The 24,390-nt window shown below is 41.6% G+C and overlaps 1 protein-coding gene across 1 annotated transcript; it reads left to right on the forward strand.

Moving 5' to 3' along the window:
• Nucleotides 1-858: 858 nt before the first annotated feature.
• Nucleotides 859-23,401, forward strand: htra3b (HtrA serine peptidase 3b). Its single transcript, XM_056369816.1, has 10 exons — nt 859-1,725; nt 11,297-11,396; nt 11,599-11,731; nt 13,095-13,184; nt 16,500-16,694; nt 16,793-16,825; nt 16,969-17,083; nt 17,161-17,218; nt 18,393-18,488; nt 18,593-23,401. The coding sequence occupies exons 1-10, from the start codon at nt 1,311-1,313 to the stop codon at nt 18,759-18,761; spliced, it is 1,404 nt and encodes a 467-aa protein (XP_056225791.1). The 5' UTR covers nt 859-1,310; the 3' UTR covers nt 18,762-23,401.
• Nucleotides 23,402-24,390: the final 989 nt, after the last annotated feature.

Genomic DNA, 24,390 nt, shown 5'->3' on the forward strand with positions numbered 1-24,390 from the left:
TTAGCAAAGTATTTTATAAATAAATGTTGTTTCTTCAATGTTGTAATATTAAAAAAGTCTTACATCTATATGAATATCTATGCACTTTATTACCTGACTGACCACCTGTTTGCTTCTTATTTTATATTTTTCCTTGTTTAATACTGTAATATGCTCCATGCTTTATGTGAATCTCTAACATATTGTCTCAAGTTAAATGAGGAGATATTGGATTTAAGAATCAGCACCCAAGTCTAAGAACTGGATCAAGCTAACTTTGACATAAACAATGTGATGAATACCTGTGTTGAGAGTTTGTACCTGTTCCTGTTGTAAACAGCTTATCTCAACACCATGTGTCCCTGGAGGGCGGAGGAGAAATTTTATATATATATATCTGTGTGTGTGTGTGTGTGTGTGTGTGTGTGTGTGTGTGTGTGTGTGTGTGTGTATCGGGTTTCTTCAGGCAGGAGAAACCCGATAATGCAGAGGAGGAGGAGAAGAACCATCATGGAGGGACAAGCCCGTCGTCGGCATGTACGTCATCACCAAGTGGCTGGCATAGTGTACAGGAACATCTGCATAGTGTACAGGAACATCTGCATAGTGTACAGGAACATCTGCACTCAGTGTGGGCTGGAAGTCCCACGGTCAGAATGGAAGACACCTCCATACATGCCACCATGCCACACGTTCTACCCCATAAACCATCCTACCCTGGATCACAAAACACAGATAAATCTATTACTTCTAACATCGTGCGCACGTGCACACACACGCACGCACGCACCACGCACGCACGCACACACACACACACACACACACACACACACACACACACACACACACACACATATATATTACAGACTCATACCATATTCTTGTCATTTTGTCAACTGTTCTTGTTCTGTCCTCTGAGTCCTTCATGTCACATCTGTTCTTGTTATAACAAATGATATATACAATGTGACCTTAAAGTCACGCCTCCAGGAGGGTCTCCTCCCCGCAGCTCCTCCTTCTCTGTCTGAGACCGGCTCCACTCAGACTGGATGCTCAGTCAGTCCCGGACTCCAGCCGATGCTGTGGACAGAGGTCTCGCCAGGACGCATCATTACGCGCGGGAACAACACAGTTCAAGTTTCAGGGTCCCGCATTAGGAGACTTTATTCTGATGTGCTTCGCAGCATTGAGGAGAGCTCTGTCTGTGGTGCATGTGGATTTGAACCCATCCATGTAAATTCAGCAGACAGTGATGCGCAGTGCGGAGCCCGGGAACATGATCTCCGCGTAAACCTCTCCACCTCTGTGTAGTTTCTCTCTCTACTTTAACAATGCAGATCCTCCTCTACACAGCTCTGCTCCTCTACATCAGGCAGTCTGCCCGCGCTGAGCCCAGACCCTCATGTCCCACACGGTGCGATGTGAGCACCTGTCCGAGCCCCAGCTGCCCCAGCGGCTACGTGCCGGACCGCTGCAACTGCTGCCTGGTGTGCGCCCTGGGGGAGGCAGAGCCGTGCGGTCGCAAGGACGACCTGCCGTGTGGGGACGGGCTGGAGTGCAAACACCCGGCGGGCAAGCGGCTCTCCAAGGGCTTCTGTAAGTGCAAGGTCAACTACGAGGTGTGCGGCAGCGACGGGAAGACCTACAGCAACGTGTGTCACCTGAAGGCGAGCAGCAGGAAGGCGCTGCAGCAGGGGCAGTCCGGCATCACCCAGATCCAGAAGGGACCGTGTGAGACCAGCACAGGTACGATTTACGCAATGGTGGCTTCATGTGCTTGCATGAGCCTGCAGCTGGCACCTGAAGCAGAGCTGTATCCTCTACCCACCCCCTCCTCAGGGTTCCTTTACCTTATTCTAAACGTAAAAGAAACTGTTCAAGGCATGTGAGCTGGCTCAGCAGTGTCCCCCCAAACAAACTGCTTGAAAATGAACAAGAACAATATCAGAAGTTATTTTCAAAAAAGCAGTAACCTATTAACGAAGTGTTATTCAATAATAAGATAAATTATTAATTAATTAATTCAATGTTATTATTATATCATGTAATAATGTGTAATATGTAAATAATACAATTTAAATTTTTATAATACTTGAATCATATTCATATGAGGTGATTTCAAAACCGTAATCAATATTTTTACATTTATTGAGATTAGATATTTATAATTTTCTTGATTAATTTTCATTAATTTGATTTGATCAAAAAACAAAAAAATATTTATTAAAAAAAACTTAAATACAAAATCCTCTGATACTGAAACCTTAATGTTTCCACACATCACTTCTCAGATGGTTTATGATTATGATTATATTGTGTTAAGAGAACAACAGTTGCCTTTAGTTGCTGCCAAGTACGGTGGCCCTGAGAGGTCAACACGCTGTTGCAGAAAAACACATGAACACAAAAGAGTTTCCCGGGGACACAAAAAAGGAGTGAACCCGGCTGGGACGCACTGGCTTGGATGTGTTTAAAGTAATTGCAGTGCGTTTGTGTATCTGTGTATTTTGTCAAAATGACGAAGATGTTTTCTGAACTTGTTTGTCTTTTCTTAAGTTGCAGAGTGTTGAGCTCTCAGGGCCACCGTAGATAAATCAGTGAGAGTGAACTGGTCAGAGTGACAGTAGAGTTTACCCTCAGTGGACACAAACTTCTGTTGACTGGGAAAATTGAACCAAATCATCAGGTCATCAGATTAAATATTTTATATTTTCCTACTTTTGAACAGTAGAGAGCTCTATATACACTAAACATATCATGTTGATTTAATACAAGTTAGTTGTTTTTAGAGACTGTCCTCCTGTGAAAAACGAGCCCACAGGTCGTCTGTGCAGCAGGTCATAATCACCCATAGTTACGTTTTGTTGCTAGGCGACATCTAGTGGTGGTAGCAATGATGACAGGAGCAAAGGGGAAAGTGCGGTTATGTTGTATAAAGAGAGACAAAGTCCACGTCAGGAGGAGGTTGTGGTGGGTGGATGAGTGTGATTCAGGAGAGCGCTGTTCCATTCACATGCGAAAGTCTAATGTGGAGGAACTATTTATTTTAACCCAAACCAAACCTAACCCAAACCTTTGGTGCCTAAGCTGCCTAGACGAAGGCCTACGCCACTTTCAATACAGCCGGCGTGTTTATTATTGTAACCATGACAACCAAGGTCTGGTATGCCTGCCGCCGTAGGGGCGCTGTTTCAGTAGACGCTCCTATTGGTGGTATCAGAGGGTTGATGGTTGTTCAGGGTGGAGGACGGGTGGTGTTTTTAGCCCAAGATGAATGAAGCCAATTCATTTGAAAAACTGAAAAAAATGTTTGAATTAAACTACAATCAAAGGTTTATATTAAAGAACCAGGAACAGCAAAAGCCAGTTCACACTTTATTAGTGAGATTCTATCATTTTATTTTTAAATGTTTTGTACTTTCACCTTTATTTGTGACGACAGACTTGATCCTCCATAACTCTCTGACACCAGTGATTCTTCAGCCGCTCTTTGTTTCTTCATGTCCTGTTTCTGAGGTCAGAAATGACCTTTGACCTCAGTCTGTTACTGTTGTACAGTTGTATTTCCCAAAGTATCACACTGGCTCACCTGTAGGGTGCAGTCTGACCTTGCACCCACCTCCTCCCTAAACTGCCTCCGTGTTAATGAGAGCCTCATCAATGAGGCCTGGACACAGACCAATAAACACTGGCTGGAGGGCAGGTGCAGGTTTAACAGCCCGTTAAAGCAGATTGAAGCGTTTATTTGGAACAAAGCAGACAGTGGGAACTAACCACAACTCCAGTAAAATGCCCCCCCACCCCCACCCAACCTCCACCCAGACACAGAGCTCCTGTGCTGTAGTTTGGAGGCTGAGGGGTCTTTCTCTGTCAGGGAGTGAAGAGCAGAGCTGCTTTTTAAACACAGTGAAGAGATCCTGTCTCAGCGCTGATGCGGTCAGACAGACAGAGGGTGGTGGTGAGGGCGGGGGGGGGGGGTGCGGGGGGGGGGGGGGTGCGGGTGGTGGGTCAGGGAGTTCACTGCAGTTTTCATCCACACTGGCTGATTTATGATGACTTGTCTGTTTCTAAATGCTGTGTTCCTTGTGGGAACATTCTGCAGACCTGGGACTTTTACTGCAGTTATTAGAGGTTTGGTCTGTGGTTCACATGCTGATCATCGGCTGAACAGACAGTTCACCTCTTTATTCCAGAGACACAGGTACAGACATTCATTATTGCCAGATTATGTTTGGTAATTTTTGGTAATCCCCTAAAGACAGGTGTCAGGACCTGGTTCAAATGTCATGAAAAAAAAGTGAGGGAAACCAGTCTGTCAGTGGTCAGTAGAGTCAGTGGCGTGGGTGCATGTGAGCATGAGTGTGATGTATGAAGTGTGAGGAGATGTTGGCTGCAGCCGAGAGAGAGAGAGAGAGAGACCGTCTGAAGAAATGACCTGTCATAGGGCGGAAGCACTGGGTCCAGGCGCTTCCAAGCAGGGTGATGTCATCAGGACTCCGCCCTCCAGGTACCAGCTGCACAACAAATGAAAGACAGAGGAATGAACTACCTCGAAATTGAACTCAGACCTAAAGGGGAAGGTGACAGGTAGATCTGTTGAGCTGATTCTGAACAGATCCGGGGAGCACGTTGGACCAGGTCTGTTCCAGTCTGGGTCAGCTGGTGTTGACAGTGATAGTGTGTGTGGCGTGTACAGAGTGTAATATGAAGTCTTCAGAGTCTCTGCAGGTTGTTTTCATAAAGATCTTTTTATGACAGTCAGGAGCACTCACGATGTTTCAGGTCGTCCGTCTCATTCCTCCAACGCAATGTCTCAGGAACACCTTGAGGGAACTTCTTCAAATTTGGCACAAATATCCATTTGGACTCAAGGATGAACCGATTCGATTTTGGTGTTCAAAGGTCAAAGGTCAACTTCACTGTGACATCATAATGTTCTGCAAAAAACATTTCTCACCATAATTCAATGATGCTGATTTGTGACCATATTTCCTGATACTTGATTGGTCGGTGGAGGAAACATCACGATTCTAGTTTAAACCGGTTGATATTCTGGGACCGATGATGATGTCACCTGTCTACCTGGCCTCTCTATCCAGGATCTCACCAACCTCTGGGTGTTGTTTGGCCTTTTCAGCCCATATAAACAGTGAAATCCACAGGTTAGTTCAGACAGTTGTGCTGAAGTTTTTGCTCCTTCCTCACTGTCACTGTCTTTAGGTGTGGTTTGTCCAATCATCAGTCTTCAGCTTTGTCCCAGGTTTAACCCCCATTCAACAAGAGTTATGTCTCCACAGGAGGCTGAAGCACATGGTTCTGATTCTGGCCGGAGTAATAACTCCACCGGCTCCACTCCTGTGATTTAAGCTCCATCCAGCGGAGCTCAGAGTTTAAGGGAGTGTAGCAGCTTCTCAGCAGAGAGCTGTGCTTTGTCTTCAGTTTGATTCACATACTGCAACTGAAGGAGTAGAGAAGGAACATGCTAGTTTAAAGTGATAGTTCAGGTTGTTTGACGTGAGGTTGTGCGAGGTACACATCTACATCAGTGTGTTACCTGCTGTAGATTCAGATCAGCTGCTGTGGGCTTTAGCCACTTATAAAATTCACACCTAAAAAAACAATTAAACAATATCAGTCTAAGTGTTTCTGACTAGCTGATGCCGATCGATTTAAATACAGCCAGATTGGCCTCCGTACCTCTGGGCCACAGACTGTAAATAAAGATGGATGTAGCCTCCATGACGTCACCCACAGGTTTCTGAAGAGGGGTTTTGACACTCAGAGTGAGCTGCTCCACCGTTGCCATATTGGCAGTGTTTGGCTCCGCCCCTAACTCCCAGCTAATCTGAAAATGGGGAAAAAGGAGGGGCGTGTGCATACGCTCACCTACCTGTCACTCAAAGAGGCCACGCCCTGAATTCTACATAACTTGAAGTCTTAATCAAATGGAAACAGGTGAGTTACATGAACAGTTGTCATGAAGGAGGAAATTAGCTCTAGAGACCAAAACAGTTTTTTGTACCAGGCTGTAAACATCTAGTGGTCATTAGAGGAACTGAAGTTTTTGGCTTCTTTTTTCAGCCTGGACGTTGATGCTTGGGTGGAACCAGAGCTTTGAAAGATTTCTAACTAACTTATGAATTTCATCAGTTCGTGTCTGAAGGTTTTTCCATTAAGAAGGTAACAGTACACTTCCACAACTCATAGAGAAAGTGCTGCTGGCAGGAAGGTAAAATAAATGACTTCCTCCGTGTGAGGAGTTTCCTCCAGAGACACAACGACCAGATGGAGGGAGTTTAAAACAACAGGTGTGGAAGCTGAAAGTCTGAATCACATCAGAGTACAACTCGGATCTTCAGTTCATTAATCAAAGATTTGGATGTAATCATATTCGGGCTGAGTTGGGATAATATGTGAACAACAAACATAAATACTTTTATAAAACAGTCTTTTTTTTTTAAGTTGAATTATTCTTTGTGTGATAATAATTTGTCTTATGTGTGAGAAAAAATCTTTCTCTGCTCAAAACTGAGGCTCAGACTCTGAGCTGTAGATTCAAGGTTTTCTTACTTTCACTTTTAGAAAAGAAAAAGTCTTTAAATAAAGTTTATGAGCTGTTTTCTTCAGACTCCCCGCTGGAGATCTACAGGGGGAAGATGAATGATTTACCACAACTGATGCTGGTCCTCTGAGCTGCGGGTTAATCACCCATATATATTTTTAGTTTACCACACCCACAGGGATGTAATGCCTCAGTGAAAAGTGTGTGTGTGTGTGTGTGTGTGTGTGTGTGTGTGTGTGTGTGTGTGTGTGCCAGCCAAAATAAAGGGGTTTATCAAAGGGAAACGTAAATAGAGTCTGGACTACAGGGACTTCCTGTTTCCTCAACTGATATCTCTCATTTGGGTGTTTGTGTGTGTGTGTGTGTGTGTGTGTGTGTGTGTGTGTGTGTGTGTGTGTGTGTGTGTGTGTGATTCGTGCTGATAATTGTAGCAGTCAGCAGAGCAGGAATCTGTTTCATCCATCAGTCTGTTGATCGTATCTGAACAGTCAGACTGGCATCTAGTTTCCTCTGGAGACTTATGGTCTCCTGAGGATGACTCCAAAGAGGGTTTGACCTCTTGACCTATTTTTCAGTTTGTGCCGCCACCAGGTCAAACAGGAGGCTTTAAGAGACAGAAGTGCACAACAGAGTGTGTGTGTGTGTGTGTGTGTGTGTGTGTGTGTGTGCCTGCCTCTGAAGGACACACAGGTTTAGTCTCACATCTTCACAGTGGATCTAACTGTCAATTTGTGTCTTTGTGTGTCTCATGATGTCGTCTCTGACACTTGGACAGCAGATGAAGAAAAGAAATGAACAAGAAAAAAAAACTTGAGACTAGAGAAATGATTCAAACACAAAATGTCCAGACACAGTTATTGGTGCCTTTTGATTTATTTATATTCCTCAAAAAGAAATTTAAAAGCAAAGACTCACCTGAGCTTAATTGTCAGATTTCACATGACCTGAATTGACCAATGAGTGATGGTGTGGTTTTACTGCATAAAAGGGGGCTGATTCACAAAGAGAGAGAGAGAGAGAGAGTGAGAGAGAGAGAGAGAAGATCTGTTTGAGAGCATCAGAACATCTGAACAGCTCTGGTCTGATGTGAAGGTCTCTGGTCTTTCAACGTCTCACCGCTCACATCCTGCAGCACAAAGAGCGGTTGAAAAGTAAAAGATGGGCTGTTTTAGTGAGTCCTGACCTGAATCCCACTGAAAACCTTCAGAGAACTGAAAGGACTCCTGCAAACCGAGAAGAGCTTGAACACAGGAAGTGTTCACTACCTGCTGACAGGTGTGAGAAGCTTTTAAAGGCAACAACAACCAAAGCAACCGAATATGAGTGAAGGCTTTCAATAACTGTGTCCGGCTACATTTTCCATTTGTATTTATTCATTCAAACCTACATTATACCTACATTGCCTACTGATTTTTGTAGCTCTGGTCGTCATGACAACACTGTACTCACTGCAGAGATTTTGAAATGTTGCATTAAGCTAAAAGTAGCATTTGTTCTGATGTCCACTGTCTCCTCTATGACACACTCAGCTGCTCGTCAGGAGCTGTACTGCAGTGTACAGAGAGGTCTTCTTGTTATTTAACCTCTACAAAGGCCCATATGCAAATCTAATATATGTACATATATTGAATTTCAATATATGAAATATAACTTTTATTTTAGTTTTATTTTATATGTACATAAATGTAACAATTATGAAACCTATTAGAAATTGCAACAATTTCATATATTGACATATACTGTATGTCCAGCCAATACAAATATACTGCATACATTTCTGTATATTGTAGACATGTGTTACACTTATGCATCCCAAAGTCTGTCAGTATATGTTGATATTATTGTCACGTCAAGTCAGTTTTATTTTTATAGCACATTTCATACGGCAGGCGTGAACTCAGTGTGCTTCAAAATAAAAGCAGGGATACATCATACATGACAAAATATAAAATAGCATAAAAGATAAGAAAATATTACATAAATAAAAGATAGAACAAAAAACATACAGAAGAGGAAGGTATTATTATTATCATCATTATTCTAAAAGGGAGATAATAACAATAATGATTCTGACTCACACCACACTCTTTAACCTAACCTGACTCTTCAAAAGAGATATGTTTTTAATTTACCTTTAAAAGAAGAGAGTGTTGTAGCAGAGAGCAGGACATAATGACTGAAAGCACCATGAACTGGTTAAGAGTTAATTCTTGGTATAGAGACCTTTATATGATGATCTAAGGAGCATGTCACAAACATAGTAAGGAGCTAAACCATTAAAACATTTAAAAACAATGAGAAGTATTTAAAGATGAATTCTTTGTTTTACTGGGAGCCAGTGAAGAGATGATAAAATAGGAGCAATGTGCTCAGACGTTTTGGTTTTTGTTCAAATTCTGGCTGCTGCCTTCTGAATAAGCTGGAGTTTATTTAACATCTGCTTCGGCAGTCCAGCAAAAAGTGCGTTACAGTAATCCAACCTACTAGAAATAAAAGCACGGAGCAGCTTTTCAGTCTGACTGAGACAAAAAAAACCATTGCTTTAATTCTAAGATGATAAAAGGCCGTCTTAGAGATGTATATATTATATCATATTAGAGATGTGCTTTTGGAAGTTGAGATCAGCGTCCAAAACCACACCCGAGTTTCTGACATGCTCACATGGCTTTACAGATAGAGGAGGAAACGGAGATTGAATCTCACACCGCAAAGCCTTTACGACCTTCTAAAAGAATCTCGGTTTTTTTGGCCGTCCAGAATCTGATATCTGCCACAGCAGGGTCCAGAAGTCTGAGAGCACTTTCCCTGAATGAGAAGATACGTGTTGAAAATGAATGAGAGATGAATAAAGAAAATCATATATAAACATATATATTTTTTTATATGTATGTTGTTTTAATAAACATGTATGAATAAATATATCTTAACACATGTTAACACATCATTTTTACATAGAGCACATGTTGCGAGCATAAGTGTTCTATGTAAAAAATTAATTGTTTAGATATTTCTAATATATGTACATATACAAATTTTAGTATGGGTATTTCATATATGTTATAAACATACAGTATATATGTGATAATAATATGTCCCATTATAAGTGACATATATGGCAGCATCACTTCTCTGTGTGGGCAGCACCACAAACTTCTGCCTCCAAAATGATCATAACGTTAAACCAACAATAAGTGAACTCTGTCACCTCCATGAGGTAGAGATGACTGCAGAACGTTTACCCAGGTGTACACTGGGTAAATCCTCCTGGGTAAACCTCACTGGCTTATATAAATGTTTTGGCTAATTTCTCCTACAGACTAAGAGGAACATTATGATTCCAGCAGAGAACGCTACAGGACGCAGGTTTAATAATTGGTTATAGAGTTTGTACCTTTAGAGGAGAGGATGTGACATTAGTGTAAAGAGATGACGTCCTTTAGCAGCTAAGTGAGAGTCTGCACCTGAGGTTTTATTCGTTTTAAAGGTGATTCAACAGATATTGAGGCCACGAAAAGATAAATGTGTCTCTGTTAAGTCTATTAGGCAGCGATGTTAAGACTTCGGGCTTTGGTTGGACTGTCTGTCATCTGAGAATCTCTCTCTCCGGTCTAAAATAACAAACCACATTTTCCTCAAAGGCTGACTTGGCTGTGCAGTGCAGCTGTGCAGAGCGACTGAGACTCATTATTACTGGCTCAACAGTGCAGGAGGCCACAGCACGAGCCTGGAACATTCAACTGGCTTTTCCATCAGAGCTGCCACGTGTGTTCATGTTGAAGGGGGCTGATTTACTCACTTTACATTCGACTGTCTTCGCTACATATTTCAGGAATTTAAAAGAAAAATAATAATTTAGCTCCTGCACTTCTTCATAAGAAGCTGTTGAGTATGGAGGCGACGTCCACACTGACACAGCTTCATTTTTTTAAAAAGGACACCAGGTGCTAAAGTGATGTGTTACAGAACAAAAAACAATCTCCATCCTGTGGAAGTGTTGTGCTGCCACGCCGCAAAACGAAAATGGGGATCAGTATCATGGAGACTGTCCTCCAGTAAAACACGAGCCTATAGGTTCGTCTGAGCAGCAGCTCGTTGTGACCCACAGTTAGGTGTTCGATTCCCGTGTGAAACCAGCTGTTTATGTTGTGTCTATTATCCATGAGTGTTCTACAAGGTTAACCACGTTGTTTTTATTGTTACTACGACAACAAATTACTTATTTTAACCCAACTCGTGATCTTTTCCTAAACCTAACAGCGCCATGACTGTTATTATAGTAAACCACGGAGGTGATCGGCACGCCGCTCTCAGTGCAGTCGCATGTTTACTGTGGTAACCATGACTACCGAGGTGCAATAGGCATGTAGGGTTGGAGACTGGTTGGTTGTTGGTTTCATGTTCTAAAGATGTTTCCACGTCATTGTGACATAGACACTCATCACGCTATAACAAGAAGCTTCTCTTCTTATAAAGATATACTATTTATATTGTTATGATGTGAAACATTTCATGTTATAACGTGAAAACTTATCGTTATAATATAAAACATTTCGTGTTTAAAAGTGGATGACTGAGCTGGCTGATGGCTTCAGGTCATGACACTGAGGAGGTGGTTCCTGCTTTTATTCCCATGCATTAACTTCCTGGTTTAATTACTGTAACACACTGTCTGCTTGTCTTATGCCAGTAATGTAATTTGATAATTCCTAAGTGTTGACTGATTATTGAAATATAGAATTCTTCCTGCCAGTATAGGTCCTCCTCATTCCGCCAGTCCTCGCTACAAGTTCAACTTCATCGCTGACGTGGTGGAGAAAATCGCTCCCGCTGTGGTCCACATCGAGCTCTTCCTCAGGTACTGACATCTTATCCATCTAATACAAACAGAGCAGGCAGAAACTTAATAATGTAATTATTTACTAGAAATATATTCTCTAGAAAACTTGGTTAAAATATGAAATATGACTCTTGATATTGAGACAGCAGGACTAACACAATGAGATCAGCTGTCTGATCCAGTTCAGCTAAACTCACTGACGCTGTTCCTCACACCACAGACATCCTCTGTTCGGTCGGAACATCCCTCTGTCTAGTGGATCTGGGTTTGTGATGTCAGACAACGGACTGATTGTTACCAACGCCCATGTGGTCTCCAGCACCACTCCAGTGTCCGGTCAACAGCACCTCAAGGTACAAGGTCCACTGTTTTCTCTCATCGAAATCAGATGCTGACTAAATACACTTCATCCTAAATCCTCAAAGGAAGAGTTCAACATTCTATAAAATATACGTTTGCTTTCCTTCCAAAGTTTTTATGACCACATCAATCTGATGCTGTTTAACTTTCATCCCTGCTTGATCTCTAGTCAGCAGATTAAAGCTGCTGCAGAAGCAGAAGAGGTTCTGAGACGTCTTACACACATTTTCCGCCAAAATAACATCGAGTCGCTTTGACTGAACGTGCCACCTGTTTGCACCTCTCCTGACGGCTGTGCATCAGCGCTCCGCACTTGCCACAGAAATATCACACAGATGTAAAATGATGTCATTGTCAAGTTCAGGAAATGACCAAACTTTTTCCGGCCCTGCTTTCGCTGGATTTTGCCCCGAGAGTGAGTTGCTCAGATGGATATAGTCTCATGTCTGTGTGTTCAGTACAGAGCTGAAGTCAGGACACGGTTAGCCTAGCTTAGCATAAAGACTGGGAATAGAAAAAAAAAGTTCAAAAACACACCCTCCAACTCTGATGAACATGTTATATCTCATGTTTTATCTGGACAAAAAACAGAAATGGAAAAAATTACAAAAGAAAACTGCAGCTGCAGCAGCTATAGTCTGGGGTTGCACCAGACCTGGCGGCTTCACTGTGATGACAAGACTTCAGGAGAGGCTTCAGGTCGCTGCGCCTGCTGCTGTTTGTCAAGAAATATTTCCAGCGGGTAACTGGCTCTAAAACCAAGCAGATACTGTGTGGCAGGGGTGGCAAGTAAGTTCGGCCTCGGGCCAGAACATAATCAAAGGTTAATTTAAGAAATGGATTCATAAAAATGCAACTGGTATTTGCTTCGTTATGTGTCAGACACATAAGATGATTAACTGAACTGGTGTTATTCTTTAAATTCAGTTTCAAAGGTCTGTCAAATGAGTAAAAGAATCTTTTGAACTTCAGTCAGAACTTTTCAGAATAAGAGCTCTCAATTAGCACAAAATAAAGCATTGGTGCAAAAAAAAACTTTCTTGCGTGTTTATTTTGTAGGCAGAATCGCTAAAGAAGAAGGGATTGTGTGGATAACCTCTGGCCATGATGGAGATATATTTTCACACTGTGCACTGACTCTTTCATTCACTCTCAACATGGACAAAGTAAACAAGCATTCTCTATGTGGGGGTGGATTTCCTATTTGGACTGTATAGCAAAACATGGGACTATCAGTCTGATGTCGTAAAATTGAAAAAAAAAGAATATCTGATTTTCAGAATAATCAGCCGGGCCAGATATTATTAATATTATCATTATTATTATTATTATTATTGTTATTGTTCTCTCCTTCAGGTCCAGATGCATAATGGTGACGTATATGAAGCCAACATCAGAGACATAGACAAAAAGTCAGACATCGCCACCATCAAAATCAACCCACAGGTGAGTCCACAGCATCCAACAGACAGGAAGTCATGATGTGATCGACAGGCGACCGAAAGGACACATACTGTTACCATGATTAAAATCACAGATTTCTCTGGTTTGAGAATTGATGGAAAGAATTTGGGATAATGTAAGAACACAAGTCTAGTTGTTCTTAGACATTTAAATGTGGAAAAGTTAGAGATTAGAACTTTAAAGTTGTAGCAATGTTGAGAAGATACCAAAAACACAAGGGTGCCATCGTACGTTCGTCTGCAGAGCGTGGGAGCAGTTGGTGGGGGGAGTACAGGGCACCAATAAAAGAGGAAGAAGAAGAGTAGTTACTGTAAACAATGCAGGTTTTAAAGCCAGTAACAACAACGGGAATCCTAATGTTTTATGAGCTAGGAAACACATTCAACATGTCTGTTAACGGGAACACGTTGCACGTTTTCATGGGAAACTCTGGATGTAAACAACAAAGCGTCTGTTTCCAATGAGGAGTCCACAGAGTAGCTTTATCCCCCCCCCCACCTCATCGCTCCCATTAGCATTCCTGTTTCCAGTAAAACTCTCTCAGAGTGATCTCTGGACGGGCGTTTCACAGAGGTCAGCAGACTAAACGTGTGAGTTAACAGTGTGCGTCATGTGTCCAGGTTCACAGTGGTGTTAATAGGGTAGAGTGGTGGAGTCAGAATCCAGACCTCTCCTGGGGGGGGGGGGGGGGGGACACCTAATACCTCCAGCTCTGGAGTACAGCTCATCCACAGCTCGTCCACCTCGAGGATCACAGGGGGATTTCTGTTGCTCTTACATAAACTCTCAGCTTCAGTTGTAGTTTGGTGACTCACTGTCATTAAACTGTGCATCTTTGGTTGAAATCTTTCAATAATATTTTGACTCTGAGCTGCAGAGACCAAGGTTTACATCCTGTGATTGTGGTGAAATATTAAAAAAGTAAAGCCCCTTCCCATGAACCCAGAGGCGCAGCCTGAGCCGTGCTGCTGGTATCGCTCATGATGCCGGTCAAGGTTTCGCAAATGTGGAATACCTTGGATGACAACCATGCTGAACCGTGCCTGGACTCTTCTTGGAATTAATTGTTCTGTAAACGACCAAAACAAAGACTTCCTTGGCCACACCTCTGGCCTCCGTTTGACCACACCCCCTCTTCCCTCCATTTACGTTCTCAGTCATCAAGGTGTTATGAAACTCAGTGAAATCGGCCACTAAACACACAACAAGAAGCAAAACCGAATAAAGTTACACTGTGAACACGAGAGCCAACAAAAAACAATCCAGACACAACCATTAGCCCACGCTAGCATCGCCCTGATATGCTCCACAGTAATACTGACAGTTAGCCAGCTAGCAATAGCAACATTTGCTGGACAAATTCATTCATTCTTAATATTGGTAACAGCAAGTTAGCTAACGTCTAACGCCGGCTGTATGTGTACAGTAGCTGTTCACTAATGAAAACAGGCATGTACTTTCGGAGCTGATAAATACCTGTGTCTACTGCAGAGTCATGTGACCCGGGTGTGAATGCAGATTGTCCCGTTTTCCACTGCCGACAAAAGCCAGATGTTCTCGGGTCTTAGCAGGTTTTCTGACCAGTGGAAAAGGGGATTAAATGTTAGGATATGGGACCTTTAAAGATTTGGAAGTTCCTGAGCTGCATGAGGCCTCCTGAGAAACTGTAGACAAAGCAAAGGTTTAGGCCACAGAGACACTGGGTGAGGTCAAGCTGAGAATATGATTCGTTAAGTTGAGCAAAAGATTGTGGCTTTGTTTGATTTGATTTTGCAGATACATACACCTTACATTTCTAAAAAACATTCCACATTATATACTGTTATCACACATACTGTATATTCTCCATCTCTAATGTTAGTTCAGACCAGAGATGTCCATGACCATGTCTTTATGTCTTTATGTCTGTTACTCTCCATCAGATGGGAGATATTCTAGCTGCCTGTTGTTCAGCTGCAGAGTCTGGTTTGGTGACTTTGGAAACTTGGGGATTTTCTCCACAGATTAAATACATTTCTGTTGAATTGAGCAATACTTGGCCACGCGGCATGTATCAGGATGAAGACCCTGGGTGGGTCGAATTATCAGCGTGTGCTTTCAGATAACTGATATCAGCTGAACTTGTGTCCGGTGTGACCGAAGGTTGACATCCCTGTGTTAGAGGTGGGAGAGCTGGACTCGGAGGAGGAAGAGGAGAGACATTCCACCTTAAAGAAATCCTGAACAGCAGTTTCAGCTCATTCCTCCTCTCTCTCCGTCACACCAGTCTGCTGAGCATGTGTTTCCACTCAGCTCTACGCTTTTCCTCCCTTCACCCCTTCACCCCCTTTTTTTTCTTCATCATACCCCCTCCCTTCTTCTTTACCGACGCTTTCTCACATGTCTCCTAAAAACTTACTTTTTTGTGTATATTGTATACATCTGTACTTTCCTTCACTCTGTCTGTTTTACAGCTGTTTTCATCATCATAATCATGAGGCTGGAATTTGTTCGTCCATACTTTGTCCACATTGTCTTCATCGTGTTCCAGACATGATGGAACTGCTGATTGTTGGTTGTGCCTTGTTGTTGTGATATTCTCTGTTTGTCGTATGAGCCCATTGGGATTTTGGAACTGAAGTGTCCTGCAGACTTCAGAGTCATTTCTAACACACATTGTTTTCCTGGAACAGTGCGTATGCTCATGCCTCTGGCATGAGTGATTTTGGGTGTGTGGTAGTTTCATTAGCAGAGGAGCAGAGTCTGAACAGCTGTGAAAGTAGTTGGATTAGTACCAATGCAGCACAGATTAAAGGAATTGTATTTTTGCTCTGTGCTCCAGGTTAAAACTTTACCACTCACCAGTATTGTTATAGAGAAGATTTCCTCTGGAAACAAGCCCAACTACTGATAGTATGGAGGTGTACAATAAAAAATATTACCTCAATAACCTCTTATTACTGTGTCTTTCACAGTTATTGTTATTTGCACCCCTGAATTTCAAGCACATAATTCAGAATATCCTCAGAAATAAATGAAAATGAGACAATTTTGTAAAATCTGAATATTTTTTTATAAAATGTCCAAGATTATTGAGCCAAATAAAAAAACTTTAAAACGTGCATAATTGTGACATAATACTAAACAATAATGATACATACATAAAATGTCCCCCAGACTAAGCTATAGGCATTGATTTAAATTTGTTACTCAACAAGTTAGTAGACAAAGAGGACTCACCTGATCTTAATTTCGGTGATGACATGACCAGACTTAACCAACGCTGTCCTCCTTTATGTGTTCATCCTCTACCCCCAGACAAAGCTGCCCGTGCTGTTTCTGGGCCACAGTGCAGACCTGAGGCCCGGGGAGTTTGTGGTCGCGATCGGCAGCCCCTTCGCCCTCCAGAACACCGTCACCACCGGCATCGTCAGCACCGCCCAGAGAGACGGCAAGGAACTGGGCCTCAGGGACTCTGACATGGACTACATCCAGACGGACGCTATCATCAATGTGAGACTGAAGCAAAGCAGAAAACATCTGAGTCAAGTTATTGTTAAACATTGCAAAAAGGTCAAATTGTAAGGTTTATTTTGTATTTTCCTTCGCAGTACGGGAATTCAGGAGGACCTCTGGTCAATTTGGTGAGTTTCTCATTAAATCTACAATATAAACTGCACAACTGATTGCACAAACACTGGCTTTGCACTGACAGCAACAGGAACTCTTATTCTTGATGACAGTGACCTGAGAAACTTGTAATTGACTTTGTGTGTCTGTATTCAAGGATGGGGAGGTGATCGGCATCAACACCCTGAAGGTTGCAGCAGGAATCTCATTTGCCATCCCCTCTGACAGGATCACTCGCTTCCTTAATGATTCCCTGGACAAGCACAACAAAGGTGAATATGACATTAATGTCACTGGGGTGGGATCAAACACTTTGGAATATACAATAACTAACTGGAGTCTCTTTCAGACGTGAGGTCAATAAAGAAGCGTTTCATCGGTATAAGGATGTTGACGATCACACCAGCGTAAGTCTGAACAGATGATATTGTTTATATGGCAAATTTAGAGCAGAGATAAGAGGAGAGTAATAACATCTTATGTCATTAATTTAATACTAATTCATTTTCAATATTATCCAGACCTACTAACCCTAACCCTTTTTCTAAGCATAAATGTCTAAATGTCCAGCTGACGGTTGTTGTCATGTCCTGGTGAAACGATCAGACAAGTTGGAGTAATGGATCTATGTGTTTAAAACCTCATTAGGCACCAAACACAGCACAGTGGTTTGCGATACTCAGAGACAGGATTTTGTTGCTGTTTTCGATGTAAAAATGGCAGAAATACAACTTTCAGTAGCTACCAGCAATGTGTGGTTACATATATGTGATTGGCCACTGCAGATCATGCTGTGTTGCAGGAAATGCTGAACCAGATTCAACATATTTGTTGATGTTGTTTGGGATGACCCTCCCTCAATGTGTTCCACAGGGTTCTTTTTTAGGTCCACCTCTATTCACATAGAATTATGCTAAATAGTCATTCAGATCATGTCTTCTGTTACCAAAGTCTGTCAAATATCATTATTATGAATAATAGTGGTTCATATCTGTCTGATGCAAATGGACTGGTCTTTATTTCTATGGTTTTAGACAGGACAGTTCTTGGGTTGTTTTCAGGTGTCATTTAGGTTACTCCAGGGATGAAGTTAGAAATTTTATTGAATTTCATTTCAGTCAGATTCTAATTTTGTGGAATCAGAATCAAAATATAAACGCAATATGTTTCAGACACAGCTATTAGCAGTCCTCACTAATATTGGATTGGAGAACTGTTGGTACAAGGACAGCCTCTAAATGTTTCTTATATTAATGTAGAAGATTCTTGTACCTGTCTGCTGGTAGTTTCTGCCACTCTTCCATTGCCATGTGTTAGAGGGTGGATACCTGATCCGAGTCTGACGGAATGATTCACCGGGGGATGCAACAGTTTGGCTTGGGTTCAGACATAAAATTTGGGGGTTTGTTCAGGTTCGGTTATGGTGACCTTTTGATGGTCATTCACATGCGTAATCAAGGTAAACAGGCAAAAAAGAAATATGTGGCCTGGCCCATACTCTACTCTCTCTGTAAAATCTGGTTATATAATGGACTTTCTTACGTTATACGATATACGATAACGTGTGTTTATGTGTTCCAGGTTGACTGAAGAGCTAAAACAGCAGAACCCAGATTTCCCTGATGTTACCAGTGGGATTTATGTCCATGAGGTGGTTCCTCACTCACCTGCGCAGAAGTAGGTTTAATTTATTCTTTCATTCCTCAGACAAAGGCAGTTTCTGGAGTATCATGAATAAATGACCCATGACGATATCTCTTCATTCCTTTCCCTGTCTCCAGAGGTGGCATCAAAGATGGCGACATTATTGTGAAACTGAATGGCAAACCTCTAATGACAACAGCTGACCTGCAGGGGGCGCTGCAGGAGGAGACAGCCCTGCTACTGGAAGTCAGGCGGGACAATGACGACCTGCTCTTTAACATCGAACCTGATGTTATCATGCAGTAGATACTCCTGCAGAGTTAGACCAACATCTGAGGCCCTGTGTTTGTGAAGAAGGATGTTGGATGGTTGAACCTCTGCACCAGTGAAGTGAAGTATTTATGACAAACGCACACATCTTCTGACACTTGGCTAACTTGACTGTACCGAAATCAAAGGAGGACAGTATCAGTAAGGACGACATGGTACAATTCAATTTTGGCATCAAGGATTTACAACCGTACCTCCCTCCTGTTCACATCAGGTCAACGCTGGAATCATTTCAACCCAAACCCATTTTATGTATGTTAACTATGTGCTGGTTTCACATTTACACGCAGCCCAGAAATAATGAAGCAACAGTCGTTGTTGGGCGTCTTATGGTGCACATCACAAAAATTATAAGATAAAAGCAAAGTTGATGAATGTTCTGTTAAACTGATGAATGAAAATTTAATAAACTTATATAAAAAAATAAAGGTGGTGAAAGTATACAGATAATTAAATCATTTAATTTTCTCTTAAGCATTTTTTATTTCCAACAAAGTGTTTTCAGACTGACATAGTCATTGTACAATCCACAATGTTCCACGATCCCTCCAGTATCCATGCAAGGATAAATGAGTGTTCCATGACCAGGACAGAATCCACTTTGGTCCTCCTTTAAAGTATTTTTTTGTAACTTGGGGTCACGATCCCGAGGCCACCCATCATCTGCCACCCATTTGGTAATTCACCTCAGAGAGAGATGTCACCAAAGGTCTCCATCTTGATTTGAACAAAAGAAACTGCAATTCATGGCCAGGTTTGTTAATACCTCACTTGACCCTAACCCATAAGGTGATGGCCCCATTTTATACCTTCAGGCTGAGCCAACTGGGCCTTATTGGTGTCACCAGGTGCTTGCTACCTCCCCTGCCAGCCTTCTTTCAACTGGGATCCCTGGTCCTCCCTAATCAAAAAGATAGCTTGCTTCCCAAATTGCCACTCCACAGGGATTTCTGGTGAAGAGAGCCGGAATAAGCAAAGCTCTTAATGTACCAGTCAACCTACATTCAAACCCCATCTTTGGTCATGAACTTTGGGTGACGATTTAAAGAATAAAGTCATTGACGGAAGCATCCAAAATGAGTTTCCTTGCAGGATCTGTGGGCTCACCCTTAGGGACTCAAACACCCAGAGGCAGCTGCTTCATTTTGTTAATAGCAGTCTGTTGAGGTGGTTCATGTTCTGATTATGATGTCTCCAGGATTCCTCCCTGTAGAGGTGCTCTGAACACATTCAACTGGGAGGAGACACAGGGGCAGAACAAGCGCACCCTGGAGGATTTTGTATCTCATCTTGCCTGAGACCACCTTGGCTTACCCCAGAAGGAGCAAGAGGATGCTGCTGGGGAGAATGATGTAAGAGCTAATGTGCTGGTTGGATGAGTGATGATAGTCACTGGGTGTCACCAGCATGTTAAAGAACAAATGTACCAATGCAAACTTGAATGCCTAATAGGGAACAATGAGATCAAGAGTTAATTGACTCAGATAGTTATCGAATAAAAATTTAGTAAAAACTCATCAATTCAATCACTTTCATCAACTCTGTTTTTATCACCTGCCGTTTAAGTTTTGTCATAGAGCAGAGATGATTCTTATCAGTCATTGAAAACCTATTTGTAGGCTGTAATTTTCCTCTAATTTGAAAGGTGCACTTAAAGATGTGACAACTTAACTGCTCAGTCTTTATGTATGGGTATATAACAAAAATTTTTTAAAGCCAGTTGCTTGGGTTGTCAAGGTTGAGTTGACACACTGTTACTCTCCTATCTACTATGAGCACCTCAGGCCACAGAATACCAGAGTCAACATATTCTTTATACAGTGTGTCTTGCAAAGCAGACTACACTACTAGTGCTGTTATGATGGACAGTCCTTGACCACAAGTAGTGATGTGTTTTCAACTTATTTTTTGTACTATAAGTCTGACAGTTTGAGTCTCTAAAACCTGCAATAAAGTCTGATTAGTTTTAGGTATGACAATGGTTTGATTCAAAGATAATGATGATGATGACTTCCTTTCTATCTTTTGCTGGAAATCTAAGTGCTGTACCGCAAATGGATGGATGATGGATGTTTCCCAAAGAAGTCCATCTCACCTGAGCCCTAAAGTTGTATCACCTCTGAAAGATGTTGGTTCTAATTGGGTTACTTATTCTTGGTCTTACTCTTTAAACCCAACTGAAAAAAATCTGTGACAGTCAAACATAAAGTAACAAGCTGTGTCCCATTTGTGCCCAATCCCACCACTAAAGGAATTCATAGAAATCCCTCTTGACTCAGTACATGTTTTACCAATGGTCCAACATGCTGACCATATGTAGCAACCCATACTAAAAAACTATCATGCAATATGGAGTTGACAACTGACGTTCACACAAAGCCGTGAAAAATCATCCAACAGTGTCCAAAACCCTTTCCCCAACACCTTTGTTGTGTCTGAATTGCCTTGCTTAGATTATGCTGTTGTCTTGGTACTGACAGTACAGGAGAAATGATTTATTCTTACGTCCAGGGAAATTAATTACCACAAACCCTTTGGGCTGTCCCAGGTTTTCTAGTGATTGAGAATGAAAACCAAAGGCTGTTGGCCAAGATGAACTCCTGTGTTGACTGATTCGCTGCTTGGTCACAACTGAGCCTAGTGTCCCATCAGTCATCCTCTGAGCTTGGTTGGTTTCAGTTCATTTATGTTTACAAATAAATGCAGACAGAAATGCAACAAACTAAAACACATCATGGATAAGGGTTATTATTCTTTGCTTATCACGGTCTCCTTTCCCCTCATCTCACTGTCTTCTTTCTCTATTACTTTCTCTGACTGGTTCATATTGCTAAGATCCATCCTCTTGGCATTTGACAGCAATCAATAGGACTAATGACAACCTGTGACTGTGACACTATATTCAAACTATTTTGTTTGAAGCACACTGAAGCCCTTTGGAGGGCAACTTCTCAGTTTGGAACTTTTGCATTACACTTGCGCCCAGCGTCTAAAGTACATGGCACAAATGTAACAGGGAGAGTATATGTATGTTGTGCACCCGCCTATGTGGACTCATATCATTATCTTGATAATACACCCTTAAAATAACAGTAAACTACAGCATAATTGACTTTCAAATCACTTTCCGTTGCTTCAAGATAGCAATGGGTCTGACCACACCTCATTTTAAGACCAAGTGTATTTGCTTTTAAAACAATGTGGGCACTGGACAGGAAAATGACAACTGCGCAGTCTGAAACTAATAAAGACAGAAGGCTTTGCATTGCTTTGAACCGGGTGTACGATAGAGCCCATGAGTTGAGGAGGAGGTGATCGCAGCAATAGCTCTGGTCTGTGTGAGGTTTGGAGCATTATTATTACAAGTGCAGACCTTGACTTGGCCACATTCCCTGCTCTGCAGTTGGCTGTTGGGATGTTAGGCTACATACAGTAATATGAAACACTTGATATTTTTGTTTGTGTTTTACATCTACTGTGTCATGTTGTAGCAACTTATATCTTATTTTGTTGACATCCACTGACTCCCGAACAAAGTGAACAAGATACAATACTTTACTTGAGTTGGAGGCATTAAAACACATTATGACCTCAGTGCACATGGAGCAGGATATAGTGGACTTCCTCAGCAAGTTCTCTGGTGGCCATATTGGAATCATTCTCTTTTACCAGTTTGTTACTCTTCTGGTTAATTTTATCTTTGTATAGTGTCCTTTTGTTAGTTAGTCAACCCTTATAGCTTATCTGTATTATATACATGAGAGCAGGTTAAGAAATGTTTTGGCCACTTGGGGACAGCACAACAAGCTGCAGGCAACATTGACATATTAACACGTAATAAAGTTATAATAACCTTATTTTAAACATGTTAGCATATTTACATATACAGCAAACACGATGCAATATTAGCAATCATGCTAATGAGGACAGTGAGAGTGAACAAAAACAGTAAAGCTGCTACAAAACCAAAACAGCTGATAACGCTCTGTGGATTTGTCATTAGGAGTGACTCCTTTCCTTTACACATAGTCATGTGATGCATTTTACTATACAAATATTTATTAGTTGACATTGTGAGTTCACCATCTAACTTCAATCCTTTACTCACCAACAGGTGTCTCCATAGGTGGAAAGCAAGGCCAATTAACTCTATTAGTCTCTATCACGTCTTTTCTTCTACTCTAGTTAGCATGCTAACCAGCTAGCCACAGCCCACCCTCGTCACTCTCTGATAGAGACTCACTGCATATCCTCCAGTCTGACAACGATGGCTGAAGTTCTAGTGTCAATGTCAATGCCTGTGTTGCAGCATTGTTACTGGTTGTGGATGATTCATGGATGCCATAAGTTGTCCTCATATAACCAAATGTGAACCATGTGTGTGTTGATTCAGTTTAAATGATGTACTCTGTTGGAATGAAGAACGCAAATGTGAGTGTTTTTTTCTTTCATAGCTTCACCACTGTTGCTGCTTTGGTTTATATCTGTTTGTGCTTTTAGTAATCATACACTCTTTAATCACGTCGTCCAAACCAAATGTTTACATGTAAGTTGCCAACAAAGCGATACTCAGCAATTCATCAGCCTTTTGCCATCAAATAAAGTTTTCACTAACATATACGTTTGATTTATTGCATCTGTACTGTCTTGTTGTGGAAGTTCAGGTTATTCATAATTTCATCCACATTTGTTCACCTTAAATCTAGGTCACAGGCAGTGACTCATGGAGCGTTTTTGTGGGGAACATTTACAGCTATTCAGAGCGACTCAGGACAATACCTGACTGTGTGGAAAGAAAACTCTCCTCATAGTCGCTCATAAACATTCCTGAGTGGACACAAGTTTCCCATGTTGAAATGCAGTGAAAAATAAAACACAAAGGAAACTCTTCTGTGGTTTAGTAAAGTCACAGTCACAGACAGACGATCGTTTTCAGCCATAACCACTCAGGTCATGAGTTTAGTCTTAATTTTAACACTGTGGTTAGTCTGATGCAGGGCTGTAGCCAGGGTTTTAGAAATACTGAGGTCATGGGGTCCAGTCCAGAGAATCTACCTCCCCCGAACAAACATTTACTGTAACTTTATGATTTATTTGATCTATGTTTTATTGTTATTTTTTACTAAAATTATTAGAGTTCTTAGCAGCTCTCAGGTATTGTTCTTAATTATGTATTTGACTGGTTGTCTCTCAACTATATGCATGATAAAGATATGATAATGCTGCTTAATAGTGGTGGGGCCGTATTACAGAAACTTCATATCTCTTAGGATAGATAGGAAGAGTATAATGAACTGGATTTTTCTCAATCTGGTTTTACATCATCCGATCTCAGGTTCAATTTATGTCTGTTACCTAGCAACTGACGTTACTACTCTCATCTCATCTGTACTCAATACTGAAGTATTTTTATAACCCTTACAAAAAACACCTAGATTTCTCATTGAAATGTACAAAAAACGGCTATTTCACTCTGGAAATCTCCTTTAGCAAAAAAAGTCAAATAAAATACGAGGTGCACTTATCAGTTGCACCATAGCTGGTAGAGCCCGATGTCGCTGCATGGGTCAGCCTTTCCACAGCTGCTCGGCTAACTGCAGGATCA

Source organism: Seriola aureovittata, chromosome 23 (assembly GCF_021018895.1).
Source record: "Seriola aureovittata isolate HTS-2021-v1 ecotype China chromosome 23, ASM2101889v1, whole genome shotgun sequence".
Classification (NCBI taxonomy): Eukaryota; Metazoa; Chordata; class Actinopteri; order Carangiformes; family Carangidae; genus Seriola; species Seriola aureovittata.